Genomic DNA, 16,174 nt, shown 5'->3' on the forward strand with positions numbered 1-16,174 from the left:
GCAAGAGCTATGAGATGCTCTTAAATTGGGCATGGTGGTACATGCTTGAAATCCCAGCACTTGGGAGCAAAGACAGGAGGATCACCCACAAGTTGGAGACCTGCCTTCTGCTCTAATAGTGAGTCCAGGGCAGCTAAGGCTACACAACAAAAACCCTGACTCGTGGTTAATACATTAATTAAAGTAAAAACACAAACATTGTATTCTAGATCATTTTAATGGATTACAGTGGAAGTTTTTCCTGAATCTTTTATTATTTTTTATGTATGGATGTTTTGCCTGTATGTATGTCTGTGTACCACTTGTGTGCTGTGTACCTTCGGAGGCAAGAATAGGGCATCAGATCCCTTGGAAATAAAGTTGCAGACAGTTAGGAGCTATAGGTGCTGGGAACTGAGCCTAGTCTTCTGGAAGAGCAGCCACTGGTCTTACCTACTCAGCCATTTCTTTGCTCCTACGTGAGCACTTTTTAAATGGATACTTGGCCTTCATGGAAATGAAGCTCCTCTCTCGAATGCCATGTAGCTTCTATTTTTGTTTTGTTGAGATGTATTCTTAGCTGATCTGGAACTCACTATATAGACAATGGGCATTCTCCTGCCTCTGCCTCCAGAGTTCTGAGATTAAAGGCATGTATGAGCAAACCTAGCTTTATACCTTTTAAAAGAAAGTATGTCTTGCCTGGTCTCCAGAACAAGTGACAGGATAGGCTCCAAAGCTACACAGAGAACCCCTGTCTCAAAAAAAAAAAAAAAGTATGTCTTTAGCAACTCATGGTTTCACCAGTGACTTTTATTTTGGTTTTTTGTTTGGTTTTTGGTTTTTCGAAACAGGGTTTCTCTGTAACTTTGGAACTTGTCCTAGAAGTCACTTTGTATTTGTAGACCAGGCTGGCCTGGAATTCACAGAGATCCTCCTGTCTCTGCCTCCCAAGTGCTGGGATTAAAGGCGTGCCCCACTACTGCCCGGCTCACCAGTGAATTTTCTAATTTGAGTACCTTTGGCTTGGGTTTTTCTCAAAGTGGTATTAAAGAAAAGGAAGGATTTGTCAAAAGTATTTGCTCAGCCAGTTTAATTTCCTTCACAAAAAGAAAAATAATCCAGAGTATGAAGTGCTAGACTGTTAGTTTTAAAGCCTAGTATTGCAGGGAGGAGTTGTAGCTCTTGGTGGTAGGAGCACCTTGCCCAGGATGCTGAGGCCCTGGATTAGATATACAATGCCACCAAGGGAAAGAAAAAAGCATAAGTCTATCCTTGTAGTAAACAAGTCACTTCTGCACTAGGCTAAGGAGGCAAACCTGTGTCTGCAAAGGAGGACGTCTTCATAATATGGAGCCAGTATGCTCAGTAATGTTAGAACATGAGTTAGAAGTTCTTACCACCAAGTAAAGTGTGTATTCCTTCAATCCCAAACTTGGATATGGAGAAGAAAGGAGAATGAGGTTACCTTCTATTACTACATAGCATGTTTGAAGCTAGCCTGAGCTATTTTGGACCCCAATCTCAAAAATAAAAATACAATTTTTTTAAAAACAGAATAGGCGTGTTGTGTCACACGCCTTTAACCCCAGCACTAAGGAGGTAGAGGCAGGTGGATCTCTGTGAGTTCCAGGCCAGCCTGGTCTACAGAGTTAAGTACTAGGACAGGCTCCAAAGCTTCACAGAAAAACCCTGTCATCAAAAAGAAAAAGAAAAAAACAGTAGAAAGAAATTACATCACCTAAAATCTAAGATTTCATGTGCTGAGTTATTTAAGATTGTGCTAATTTTAAATGAACTGTTAACTAAACCAGTTGTATTTTTTAGGTTACACAAAACTTCCTTTTAAATGGTTTGACTACCTCAGGGAAACCGGCTCCATTGCAGCACCAGTAAAACTATTTAATAAGGTAAATTTGAATGGTGGCATGATCATAACATAAGAATGGAAGTTAGTCGCCAGGCAGTGGTGGCACGCGCCTTTAATCCCAGCACTCGGGAGGCAGAGGCAGGCGGATCTTTGTGAGTTCAAGACCAGCCTGGTCTGCAAGAGCTAATTCCAGGGCAGCCTCCCAAGTTATACAGAGAAACCCTCTCTCGAAAAAAAAAAAAAAAAAAAAAAAAAAAAAAAAAACAAGAGGGGAAGTTTCTCTTGAGCCAAAATTTTTTGCCATATGTTAGAATTTCTTAATGAAGATTAGCAAAAACAATATATGTATTTTCTTTAGGGAAAGAAGAATGTTTATAAATTTTTTTATTAGTATAAGGGAGGTTCTTTGTGCCAAGACTCATGCATAGAGCTCAAAGGACAAATTTTTGGAGTCAAGTCTCTCTTTCACCTTTACATGGATTCTGGGGTCAAATTCAAGTCTCCAGGCTTGTACTTTTGCACACTGAACCATTTTTGTCAACCCTAAACTATTTGATCTTTAACCAGAGTGGAATGAAAGTGAATACTTTTCCTGACTAGTTCTTAAATACCTCCCTATTGCAATATGGTGACTTAGCAAAAGAATTGCTGTGAAGGTTTTTTGGGAAAAGATTTTAGATGTATCATTTGCTGTTCTGGTGATAGCCGACTCTACTCTCCTGAGCATCAGTGTTAATAATTTGTTTCTCTGTGTCAGGATGTTCCAAATCACGGGTTTCGTGTAGGAATGAAATTAGAAGCTGTAGATCTCATGGAGCCACGTTTAATATGTGTAGCCACAGTTACTCGAATTATTCATCGTCTCTTGAGGATACATTTTGATGGATGGGAAGAAGAGTATGATCAATGGGTAGACTGTGAGTCCCCTGACCTCTATCCTGTAGGGTGGTGTCAATTAACTGGATATCAACTACAGCCTCCAGCATCACAGTGTAAGTTGCTAATACAGAAAACATGTACTTTTATAAAAACCAGCTAATTCTTCAGAGGGCTGTCTCATGTAAATCAACTTGTAAGCTCACAGGACAAGAATATATCAATGTTTGATGAGCTGACAGGTAAGATACTAAGACTCAACAATATCACAGAATTAAACGAGGTATGCCATGGTCAGTTATAATAGAGAAAACCAGAAATCACCAAGTAAACTACACCATTATCAAATTGAACATTGCAGTATAAAAATATATCATTCATAAGTGTTGTTGAGTAAATAGTAGATTCTATCTAGTAGTGAGGTGAATGGTTTTGTAAGACCAAATATACCCTTTAAAGCAGTTTGTACTTCTGAAAGCATAATCATCTTCAAAAAGATAATTCATCCAATTTGTGTCTAGAATTGTAAGCCATTCTCCATGACCAATTTTTCCTTTTATTTTTCAGCGTCAAGAGAAAGCCAGTCAGCTTCCTCAAAACAGAAGAAAAAGGCTAAGTCCCAGCAATACAAAGGACATAAGAAAAGTGGGTCACCATGTGTTTACATATATTTTCTAATTGTTAATCAATTGAGGGCACAGTATTCTTGCACAGAAAATTACATCTCTGTGAGAACTGATGCTTGTTCATTATGTATTATGCTTAAAGGTGCAGTATGACATAAAAGGCCAACCTTTTTGATACTAAGAAACACTTTTAATTGACAGGAGAAATCAAATATTCTTTATCTGCATGTTTAAAGCACACAGATAAAGAATGGAGCCTGAGAATGATTCTTGGAATAATTACATACTTACTCAAAGTTAATCACTTTTTAAAACTTTTTTAATGAAGCAAAAAAGCAGTGCTTAATGCCTACAGTAGCCATCATTCTTACAAAGTACCACTCTATCTAGAACGATAATCCTGAGAAACCCACATTGAAAGTCTGGGGAGACAGCTCAGTGGGTAAAATGCAAAGGTGGAAGCCTGGTGTGGTGGCACACACCTTTGGTCCTAGTACTCAGGAGGAAGAGCCAAGCCAGTCTCTTGAGTTTTAGGCTAGCCTGGTCTATAGACCAGGTTCTGGGACAGCCAGATGTATGCAGAGAAGCCCTGTCTCAAAAAAAAACCACTAAGGTGGAAAGTGATAAGCCTCCACAAGGAAGAGCATACTCCCTCATACATGTGTATATCACATGTCACAGACACACACCAAAATAAGGGGGTAAAAAAATCTGAGTTGATGTGTAGCTAACAAAGTCAATTTTTAAATGCTTCCAATAATTCATTTTTCTTACAAAATTGTGGTTGTCATTATTATCCACAATAATATAAAATGTTTTTCACTACCACAGACAGCCACAGGTTTTTCATGAAACTTGTTGTAGAATATGAATATCTTATTCTAAGATTTTAAAAGTTTAAGATACTTTTTTTTTTTTTTTTTTTTTTTTTTTTATTTTCCAAGAGACAGGGTTTCTCTGTGGCTTTGGAGGCTGTCCTGGAACTAGCTCTGTAGACCAGGCTGGTCTTGAACTCACAGAGATCCGCCCGCCTCTGCCTCCTGAGGGCTGGGACTAAAGGCGTGCACCGCCACCACCCTGCAAAAGTTTAAGATATTTCTTATAGTAAAATATACCTAAGGTTTAACCAAATAGTCTTGTTCTTCCTGATAAGCAGTTATTTGTAATTTTTTAAGTGACAAACCTAATTACTGTGCTGGTGCTTTGAAAAATAAGTTTCCAAGATGGGTGGTGGTAGAGCTCTCCTTTAATTCCAGCACTTGGTAAGCAAAATTTGAGGCCATCATAATCTAGTAAGTTACAGGGTAGCCAAGACTATGCAGAGAAATCCTGTCTCAAGAAACACAAAAGAAAAACAAGGTCCCCATCATGAAAATGTATCGAGCCTCAGCTAGTGATGACCTGCATGACATCATTACAAAGCAGGCTTGTCCCTTGCCCTTTCCTCTGTGAGCAAAACTTCCCACAGGCCCAGAGTTACTATGCCCATCAGGCACTTGGTAGTATAGTAGTTCAACTACAGGAGCTTAGAGAGCACTGCTAGACCATTCACTAGTGAGAGTGAGGTCTGCTGATTTGCACATGCTTAGGAAGAATTCACATGTGAATTTTATGTCCCTAAATAAACTGCAGCAGGTATGCCACTCAGCTTTCTTAAAGTGAATTTAGCAGACTCATTTAAGCTGTCTTACCATTTTGTGTTGGATAAGAGTTTGAGAAAGGTTTCAGAAGTTTCTAAGACATTTGAAGCCAAACAGTGGTTTTAGCCAGATATGATGGTACATGACTGTAATCCTAGGACTCAAAAAATAGGCAGGAAGATTAGGATTTCAAGATCATTATCAGTTCCATGGCAAGTTCAAGGCCTACTAGGCTACATGAGACCTTCCTTACAGGAGCAGAGAGAATACATACACACACATAAATATGTGATATATATTAGTGTAATTAGCATACACATATGTTTATATATATTCCTCCTGAAGATTTTTGAATAGACTTTTTTACTAGTTAGATGTGGTGACTCATGCTTGTAATCCCAGCCCTCGGGAAGATAAGGCAGAAAGATTGCCACAAGTTTCAGGCCAGCTTGGGCTATAGAAAAAGACTTCAAAAACAGAGGAACCAGGCAGTGGTGGCGCACATCCCAGCATTCAGAATGCAGAGACAGGCGGATCTCTGTGAGTTCGAAACCAGCCTGGTCTACAAAGCCAGTTCCAGGACAGCCTCCAAAGCTACACAGAGAAAACCTGTCTCAAAAAATGAAAGAAAGAAAAGAAAAAAGAAAGAAAAGGGGAGCTAGAGAGGTGGTTCAGCCATTAGCAGCAGTTGGCTGCCCTTGTATATGACCGGGTTCAGTTCCCAGGACCTATATCAGGCAGTTCACAAATGTCTATAACTCTAATTCCAAGGATCCCAGGTTCTTTTCTGGATCAGAGGTAACCTGCACACATGGAGTGCATATATATCTCACACACATACTCAGTTGCACATGAATATATTTAAAAAAGTTTTAAACAATCCTTACAAACTAATGAGCATTATATGCACAGTTCTCTTGCCTCCCTCTGTGATCCTTGCAGGGTTTGTTTTGTGACTTAAATGCTTAAATGCTAGGCTAGGAATATGGGGATAAATGAATGAATTGACAAAGTAAGAATATCAGTTAAACCAATTATAGTGCTATTTAATATTGCTACCAGAAACTATTATAGATTTCTGAATTAGAGATTAACTTTAGCTGTAGATGGAACATACCCCTTACCTCTGGCATTTTGATCTTAATACTATGACATCATCTCTAATTCCTTAAAATTATTTGGACATATATGGAAAATAAATAACTCTTTACTAGAAACCCCTTGGGAACAGATACATTTTTGTTTTGGAATTAGGAATTTTTCCCTTTCAGAAAGGAAAGTGTTTTCTGAACCAAAATACAAATGTTTACAGTAAGTGGACCAAGTAAAGATGATAAGTGTATCATCAAGTGAGTATGGTTTTGTTGCCAAAATCTTAGAAAAAGATGCTTTTTGAATGTTGGAATTGAAGAAATATAATAAGCAGTAGTTTTACATTGTTAAGGTACTATCTGCTTCTTGTTTTGTATGATTTGGCTTGGGGGTGGGGGGGGTTCTCTGTGTAGCCCCGGCTGTCCTGAAACTCACTTTGTAGACCAGACTGGCCTTAACTCAGAGACCCAAGTTAGAATCCAAAGCCACATTGAGTGGTTTGTAACTGCCTGTAACTGTAGCAGGGTATCCAACAGACTCCTGCATGTGATGGTACCTACATCTATCTGCATACTGACACACAGGCTCACATACATACACATAAATTAAAATAAAAATCGAAATTATCCACTACAGGCAAACTTGTCCATAGTAGATGAACTTCAGAACCTGGTGTCTGTCTTTTAAGTTTGCTGGTAGGTTGTTGTGTTGTGGCTCTGTTGTTTCTTCAAGCTCAGTCATCTTCTGTACTGACGTTGTTATGGTAGTCCTTATTGCCTACCAGGGTAGTTGATTGTCTTCATTGTCTGGAATGGTGAACAGTGAGTTCACTTTGTCCTATAGTTGTGCTACGAGGGACAGTTATTAACCAGCCCTTTGGAAAATAAGAGTATAGTTTTACCAGGAGGGTTTTATGGGCTGCCTCAAAGAACATTATCTCAAACCATAGTAATTCTGAACTTTCAAATTTCGCCATTTTCTGGAGCTACTGTGTGTAGAACTTGGTGGATTTTCCTAGTATTGTACTCATAATGTGTTAGAAAAAGTCAAGTAGTCACTGTACATGACAGTGGCCTGGCAGTTGAGAGCTGAGTGTGAACTCACTTTGATTTCAGATTCATTTTATATGGAAATACTGCTAACTTTCATTTCGATTATCTAAAGCTGAGCTGATTACTGGATCATTGTGCACTTAGGAAATGTACATTTCTAGAGATAAGATACCTTTCAGTTTGTACTCTTATTTCATTATGCCTGGCAGTTCAGTGTTTGCAAAGCTTAAAGTATATTTTAGTTTGGTAAAAGCATTTTGTGAGTTCTGGAATGTTTTGCTTATGAACCTATAACTAAAAGTGGTACATGCCTTTAACCTTAGCACATAGGAGGTAGAAACAGGAAGATCATAACCTCAAGTTCTTTCTCGGCTATCTAATTAGTTTAAGGCTAGCCTAGTCTATGTGAGACCTTGTCTTGAAAACTAATTAAGGAGAGCTGAGCACAGTGCACACTTTCGATTCCAGCACTTGGGAAATGGAGGCAAGATGATCAGAAGTTCAAGTCCAGCCTTGTCTACATAGTAAATTCAAAACCACCCAGGCTGCCTGAGAGCCTGAGATTAAGAATGCATAAGCAATATGTAATACGCTTTGAGTTTTAGAAGTACTTTTCTGGGTCAGAATTACAAATGGTGTCTGAATGTACTGCTGATAAAAACTCAGGGGAGCACACTATATAGCAATGAGATTGTGCTACGCAATCAAGACATACGATGCTAGTTGTTTGATTTCTCCCCTGAAGGGCCAAAAATAGCCTTCTATAGCTAGGGAAATGCAGCCTTAAAAGTTATGCTTAGAGACTTTTCTCTTGGGATCAGTGTGTAGATCCCTGTAGCACTTGCCTAGTGTGTATGAGAGCCTGCTGGTCTCCAGCACTACTACAAGAAAGTAAATAAAGACCCTTCCTTCCATTGGCACCCCAGTTCAAGCTGAGTTTTCTTGAATGAAATTAGCCCAGCAGTTGTCCTCACTAACTACATATAGTTTGTTTTGCCTTATTCATTTTAAGCTTGAGAGTCAAGACCAAGATTATCAAACCTGAGAAATTAGAAACAACTTGCCCCCCGAATGTGCATATGCATGTGCACACATACACACACACACACACACACACACACACACACACACACACACACACACAGAAGTTAAAGCCTTGCACAGTCAACTGACTACAGTGTCTATAGCACCCAGCCTCCCTAGTAATACAATGCACTTTTCTTACCACACACCTAAGTCAAAGCTTACTTCAGTCTGACTTGATGTTTAGAAAGGAAGATGCCAGTTGGGAAGAAGCCTGTCAGTTTGTCGAGCCTGCCCATGACAGGCGGGGTGCGGAGGAGCTTCTCTGGGGACGAAGAGTTGACTCCTCCTCCATATCGAACCCTGCCAGCACAGACAGCCCTGGAGGCCTTCCCACCTCCCAGCACTAGCCGAGAGTTCAGGCCCAGCCTCAAAACAGGTAACTAGTCACGGCAGCACCACAGGTACTACAGAGGGTCAAGTGCTGGGCAGGGTGGTGGGAGACAAAGCATGGTCTTTTGTGACAGTGCTGACTCATCAAAGTTTTTTGTTTTGTTTTTTTTTTTAACTAAAATATCCATTTTCACTGGTTCTTGGTAGTCATCTCACCAAGAGGAGTCATTAGGAAAGGAGTTTTTGCTGTCCTTAAGGAGCATCTGTGATAGCTGTTATTTTAAATTTTAGGATTATGAGGCAACTTCTGGTATTTCATGCTTAATTAAAATGGCTAACATATTACATTGTAGACTTCCATATGACTTAACTTGAGGGAGAGAGAGATGCTGAAGAACTCATCTGGTTAATCAGACCTAAAAGTGAGATTTTTTTCATAACATTCCATAGTGTCTCATTCCTGGAAAATGTGTATTGAGCTCAAGTAATTTTGTTTGTGGTAGTAAATTTTAGCTGAGTATCATCACACACGTGAAACACATTATTATCTGTATGTCATGGTGTTGAATTAACTTGAAATTTATTTACATAATTCCATGTTGTGGTGTGCACAGTGATTAAGTAAGTGACATTTCTTGGTGTTAGTTGGTTAGGCCAGGATCTGTCGTAGTAGAGTCAAGGAAGATTGCGTAAGGTTTTGCCCCTTGTAGTTGCTGAAACCAAAACTTCCCTTAGATAAGAATCCTGATCTTGGAGCGTCAAAGCTAGAGTCCATGTTTGATTAGCATGTATCCTTAGGTACAGCTTAAGGATTGCTTTTTAAGTGACTTGCTGTAGCTGATCAGCATTTGCTCAATGGCTTTGTAGTTTGAAGGCCTACATGAAACTTAGTACCTTGTTCCCTTCTTTTCTGTTTGCCAGGATGTTTGTACCTGACATTGTCAGCCATTTTTTCACTTCGATTTAAGATGTACTTTAGCTCTCACAGATCTGACTGTGCTGCACAGTCTTCTTGAGCTTCCCACCAGTCAGTTTTTCTGATGATCACTATGGTAGCCTTATATCAAGGAAGAGTTCCATACTTCATTTTATATGAAGAGCAGATTAGGATTACAAATCCCAGGTTTCATCTGCTGTGGCCAGGCATAATGTTTGGCCTATAAACCCAGCAGGAAGATTGGGGATTCCAGGCAACCTCCTGAGAGAGTCCTTGTTTCAACCAACTAACACTTTAGCTACTCTTCTAATGTATCAACCTCTAAGAACTAATGGCATTCCAGCTCATTGTTGTTAGCTTTTCTCTTTTCATACATGCTACTTATGAAACAGTATTATACCTGATTAAATGTAAATATTCTTGCTTTTTTAAATTTGTGTTAGCTCTTCTGAGCATTTTCTTTAAACAGACTAATTTTGGAAGTATATGTTTTGATAGAGGTTCTGATTCACAAACTGAACTCAACTTGTGAGATGCTACAAAAAAAACCTCAAGGCTCCTGACGTTAGTGCCTATCTTCTGAGCTCTGGGGCTTGTCCTCTCCACTGTGGTGTGATCTGCTCAGTGAAACGCTGTGGAAACTGTACTACTGCCTTCATGTCTGAAATCCCTGTTGGATTGGCTGTTTGAAGAAATTATTGTTATTGGCTTTGTATCTATGAAATTATTATTGGCTTTGTATCACTTCCATTTGTTTCTTTTGTGAAATGTTAGTAATTGGTGTCACTAAAGTGAATTCCTTTTAAAAGCAGAGTTTAGAAATGGAGTTGGTGTAAGATGTGACATTGAGCCACTTGATCTATTGCATTCATCCATCATTAGTTGAGAATAAAGGCTAGGAAGAAAGGATTATACCAGGCAGGCTTTATTTTAGTTTCCATGATAGTGAAAGTTTGCATTAAAACATTCCATACCTGAGTGATGAATGTTTCACCTTTATCTTGAGTGATTTTGAAGTACATCATTTCCATATTTTAACATGATTCTACTCCAGATACTTGTTTTGAGTACAAATGAATACAGCTTTAGGGTGTGCCTTAGATCCTCAGCTTATCTTTCTTACATAAAAACACATCCATTTGAGTGAAACATCTTTGATCTTGAAGCATGGTAATTCCCATTCATTTAGCCATCTAATCATCGTATAACAAGATAACGTTCAACCTTTTATTGTGGGTACTGCACCTTTAATGAAATATGGGTTTTGTTTCCATGTTTATCCTTGTGATAGTACTAAAATGTCCACTGCATGTTGCTTAGATGTGAAAGATAACTGTTGCATATTTGCTACTGTTCATTAGAACACATTTTTATTAAGAAAAGGAAGAACTATACAGGTGCACATGCTTTGTCTTTCAACAATGTGTTGTTTCTTCTGCTCTTACTATACTATACACAATATATTCACTTTTTTGTCTTTGAGCTATTAAGTCTTTTACCATCGATACCAAAATAGGAACCAAAGAAAGATAAATTGTCATCTCTCAAAACATTATTCCTTAAAATTAGTAAAAATGTCAGAATTGCTGGCTGGTGGTACATGCCTTTAATCTGAGCACTTAGCAGTCGGACCTTTGAGTTCAAGGCTAGTCTAGTCCATCTACATAGCAAGTTCCAGGCCATCCAGAGCTTTATAGTGAAACCTTTTCTCAAAAACATAGATAAAAGTTTTAAAAGATGTCCTAAGACTAGGTTGTGTATTTGTTTGTTAATCTTGTTATGTAGTATGTAGTCTATGCCTCAAACTCAAGATCCTCCTGCTTCATTCAGCCTCCAGACTGCTGGTGGGACTATTGGTATGAGCCAACACACTTGGACTGGGAGAGTCATCATTAATTTTTAAAGAAATCTTCATCAACTAAAATAAGTGTCTGAAAGTGTATCCCAATGGTAGAGTGCTAACCTAGCATACACAAAACCAAATTCAGTCCCCAGCACCATGAAAAAATAAAATAATGCTGGGCGTAGTGATGTCACACAGTTGTAATCCTAGCACTTGTGAAGCTAAGCAGGAAAATCACAAATTCTCATCCAGTCTGGGCAGCAGCCTAGCAAAGACCCTATCTCAAACTTTAAAGAGGGGTCTGGGAGTAGGGGTTGTAGCTCATGAGGTAGAGCATTTGCCTAATATGCCCAAGGCTCTAGGATCAATTTCCAGCATGAGGAGTGAGGGGCAGAGGGAAGGAAGGAAATACAAGTAAAAATGGGGGGGGGTAAGTAAGCTACATTCAGGTAGCCTTCATTCAAATGTATGTTCTAAAGCTCCACCTTGGATACCTCAAACCATAGAGTACTAAACTACACACATGTGTGTGTGATGTGTGAGTATATAAAGAGATCAATCATATGTATTGTATGCTGTATTTTTTGCAGTACACACATACATATAATAAAGCTAATTTGATAATTAGATATATTAAAAGATTAAAAGCAGTTGACTGTGATGGCTCACATCTGTAATCTAAGCACTTGTAGGCTGAGACAGGAAGCTAGCCTGAGCTCCATGAGTCCTAGTCTCAAAAAAAAGAAAAATAATCATAGGGCCCAGGTAAAAGAAAGGAACCATAGTCAGTGACCTCAAATTCATCTGAACTAAGTTGGCTGAAGAGACGTTAACTGGATATGGTAATGTGTACCTACAGTCCCAGCCCTCTGGAGGTAGAGGCAGGAAGATCACAAATTTAAGGCCATCTTGGTCTACATAGGCAGACATGGTCATGTTGTGTGTCTTATCTCCAAATGTATAAGAAATATGTTAGTTTCAGGGCTGGGGAGGTGGCTCAGAGGTTAAGAGCACTGACTGCTCTTCCAGAGGTCCTGAGTTCAATTCCCAGCAACCACATGGTGGCTCACAACCATCTATAATGAGATCTGGTGCCCTCTTCTGCCTTTCAGGCATACACGCAGGCAGAACCCTGTATATATAATAAATAAATAAATCTTTAAAAAAGAAATATGTTAGTTTCTATAGGCATTGACATAAAAGTGAATATTTGATACTAAGAATTTCAGTTATTTTAGTTGAATTAATGAACATTGTTACTCATCATTCTGTTGGAGATTATCCAGTGTAGTATCCAGTGTGCATTATTGTTCCTTTCCTAAACATTTAATTGACTATGTACTTTAAAATTTAAGTTAGGATTGAGAGGTATAGCCCAATGGTAGAGTACTTGCCTAACATATACATATGTAATGCCCTAAAACCACACACACACACACACACACACACACACACACACACACACACACAAAGTTAATATTTTTTAAGACATTGTTATCATTGTTGTCTGTTTTTGCAATGCTGGGGTCAAGTCCATCACCTCATGGTGCTAGGCAAGCATTCTACCCTTGAGTTCCACCTAGCCTTCCATGATTTCATCTTTATAGGTATTGAAGAAATGACGTCTTCTTAGCTGTAAAATTGATAGAACATGAAGATGAACAACCAGGGCACTCCAGAAGACTTGGTAACATCCCGTGCATTTCTGTCTCATACAGTGACCACATCGCAGCTGAAGGAGGAGCTGCTAGATGGAGAGGATTATAGCTTCCTCCAAGGAGCATCTGACCAAGAAAGCAATGGCTCTGCCACCTTCTACATCAAACAAGAGCCATGAGGTGGCTCAGAAACTAGGGGTGGGAGGGACTGTTTTACAGGACAGATTTGTAGTCATCCAGCTGTACAGCAGGCTATTCTACTGGGACATTTTGCTAAACACAGAAAAGTTCAGTTCCAGATTTTTCAGGTGGGGGGAAACTATTTTGGTGGGGGGGAATTTTTCAATTTATAAAGATGGACAATTTTTGTGTTGTATTTGAAGCTTTTGAAAGAATTTTGTAATATTTTCCAAGTTTGGATTTATGTGCATTGTTAACAAGAACTGAAATTCTAACTTTTTTGGTAAGATTAAAGTTTAGGTAGCAGGATTGAAGGAAATGATTAAGAAGGATATAGCTGTAAATGCAAATGAACTGTCGTTACAAATGAACCTTCTTGGTACCTGTTGGGAGATTTTTGGATTTTAGAGTTAGGCCAGTCACATCTCCAGCTTCCTTTGCTGCAGAAATATGCAACTGAACCCCTCACAGAGGGCTCATCACCATGTAGATCACGGAAGGGGTCATTAATTGTGCTTGCTGACATTTTATTGCAGCCCATTTAAATGTACAGAAATTTTTTCATTCTGCTAAAATTTATTTGGAGTTATATATGAAACTAGGAGAACTCTGGATACTTTTATATGCTCTCCACGTAAAAATGATAAACTTTTCTAACACTAATGTGTTAAACTGGAATGATTGACAAGATACACAGGATCTCAGTCTATAAAAGGGGTTGGGGAAAATGAATATTTTCCTAAGTTTATTCTATTTTCCTTGCTAGAGAACATCCCATAAAAGGGATATTCTTATCAAACCTCTGCCATTTCCCTCCATCTGAGAGAGAGCAACTTAATGTAACCACGCCTGAAAACAGATGTTCTGTATTACCAAGGGAATCAGATAAAAAAAAAAAATTGTTAACCAGAATAAGTTTAGATTTCAGAATCATTCCAGCTCCACTTTTAACTGGATTTGTTAGAAACTGATTTGAGGAAAAAAACATCATTTTCTTAAAATTCCATTCACACACACACACACACATATTATGAGTTGTCTTTAATTGTAGTCAGAATTTAACAATAACTGATTTGGACCATTTTAAACATTCCCTATTTTAAAATTCATATGGCTTCCTTTAAAAAAAATAGGATAAAAGGGTAAATTGGTGAAAGATTTGCTCTCTGCATTTTCTACCCTTCTACCGAGTTGTGACTGAATGAGAGCTCTAGAATTTACCAGTGAGGTTCATAAACTAAACTCTCAGGAATTCATTGCATCTGTTCTAGAAGTGCTTCTGGGTCTGAGCCTGGCCTCTTCAGAGTGGTAATACTGCCCATCTCCTCTGGAAAATAGGCAGGGCTAATGAGAAATTAATCAAAATGATTAACCTCTGCAGCCCTTGAGCCTATGGAATGCTTTAAAAAAACGCTAATGGAAAACCCCAGGAGACATTTTAGTAAGATTTTTGTTTGACTTTTAAATGCATAGAACATTAAAAACCAGCAATTTATTTTCTAAAATATTGCTCTACTTTTGGGAATAATAGCATTGGTAATACGCACAGGTTTACCTCATTCTATGCAAGAGGGGTTAATAACATAAGGTTTTGTAGTAGCTACTGGAAGTAAAATGTGTTACTTTATAGTGTAAAAATGTATGGAATCGCATGTCACCATTTCTTAATACTGACTCTGGGGGCTAAATGTAGATCACATCAATGCAAGTTGAATCTCGTGTCAAATATATGTGAATTCAGCTGTAAAATTACTGGATATTTATCTTAAACAACATTGTGGAGGGGGACCTACTGTAAATGTGACATCCTCAAACTTTCCAAATCTTTGACTTTGAAGAATCTTCCCAGGAGCTTCAAGCCTAGAAGAGGTCCAAAGCAAAGGTTATAGCAGTCTTTCTTCTCAGGCTCAGCGGATTAAACCCAGGACTGTGCTTCCATGGTACCAGCACAAGAAGCCTGTTGTATGGGGTGCTCTCCTCATACCTTAGGTGTAGGAGCTCTCCGGGGAATGAACTGTAAGCCAGGAAGGATGTGATTTCATGCCAGCCAGTCCTGGTAATTAGTTCTGTGAAATGCTCATTTGTAGCCAGGTTTTACAAGCTTCCAATTGTATACCAAAACCAGGCTTGGCGTGTTTAAAATTCCCCACCTACATTCATAAAGTGTTTATATTCACCAACAGTGAAGGGTTTGTAAAGACTTGTTCGGAGTCTGAATACAACCTGAAGCCCTCTTCTTTGTTAAGACCCTCACTCCTGCTGCTAACACAGAAAGTTAACCAGAGGAGGCTTCCATCGTAGCCATAATTCCTGTCGTCGTACAACTCATTAGCCCCGTTCTCTTTTACAGTTCAAAATGTACTGCTGACCTTGGGTTTGCTTTTGTTTCCTGTTAGGAGCCTGGGAACTTTTAGTAGTTTAAACTTTTTAACCTTTTCCTTGCTGTGTATGAGGAAAGCTAAAGCTGTTATCAACTTCTTATTCTGCGGATACTAACACGGGTTTTCAGTGTTTGTTTGTTTTTATTATTGTTAATTTTTGTGTGATGTGAATACCCTCCCCCATCAATATTTGTATTATGGTGCTATATATTTGGTAATGATCCTTTAATATTGGGGAGGGATTTTAAAAAATACTGTGATTAAACTGGGTATCTTCCTTTGATTTTCATATTTTAAATAAAGCCACAGTCATTTATACAAAAAAACAAATAAATAAATAAAGATGCATCTGTCCCTGGACAAACCTTTCAAGGACAGAGGCCAAAGTAAAGTACATAAGGTTTTTACATCATTTCTGTGTGCGTTTGATATATAGATCAATATCTGGAAAAATTTTATCTTTTATTTTCTGGTAACTTGTGATCATTGAGGAAGCGTTTGAAGCTTTCTCATGAAATGTATATAATGGCGTGAAAAAATTCCTTCAGAGAAATTTATGTTCCTTTCATTTTTACCAAAATGCAAATTTTCAGCATGATGTGGAAAGCATTAAAATTATAACTT

General features: G+C 38.5%; 1 protein-coding gene across 18 annotated transcripts in view; it reads left to right on the forward strand.

Annotated features, from left to right (window-relative positions):
• Mbtd1 (mbt domain containing 1) overlaps positions 1-15,946 on the forward strand; it is a 61,320-nt gene extending 45,374 nt beyond the window's left edge. For 13 of the 18 annotated variants that reach the window (XM_027424302.2, XM_027424301.2, XM_027424303.2 and 10 more), the window contains 5 exons: positions 1,807-1,889; positions 2,607-2,841; positions 3,293-3,370; positions 8,406-8,597; positions 13,050-15,946. In XM_027424302.2, the coding sequence (XP_027280103.1) occupies positions 1,807-1,889; positions 2,607-2,841; positions 3,293-3,370; positions 8,406-8,597; positions 13,050-13,168 (707 nt within the window). In that variant the 3' untranslated portion in view covers positions 13,169-15,946. Of the gene's footprint in view, positions 1-1,806; positions 1,890-2,606; positions 2,842-3,292; positions 3,371-8,405; positions 8,598-12,938 lie in introns of all 18 variants that reach the window. The other 5 variants (XM_027424311.2, XM_027424312.2, XM_027424313.2 and 2 more) reach the window with 3 other exon arrangements.
• Positions 15,947-16,174: the final 228 nt, after the last annotated feature.

The sequence above is a fragment of the Cricetulus griseus genome, chromosome 7 (assembly GCF_003668045.3).
Source record: "Cricetulus griseus strain 17A/GY chromosome 7, alternate assembly CriGri-PICRH-1.0, whole genome shotgun sequence".
Taxonomy (NCBI): Eukaryota; Metazoa; Chordata; class Mammalia; order Rodentia; family Cricetidae; genus Cricetulus; species Cricetulus griseus.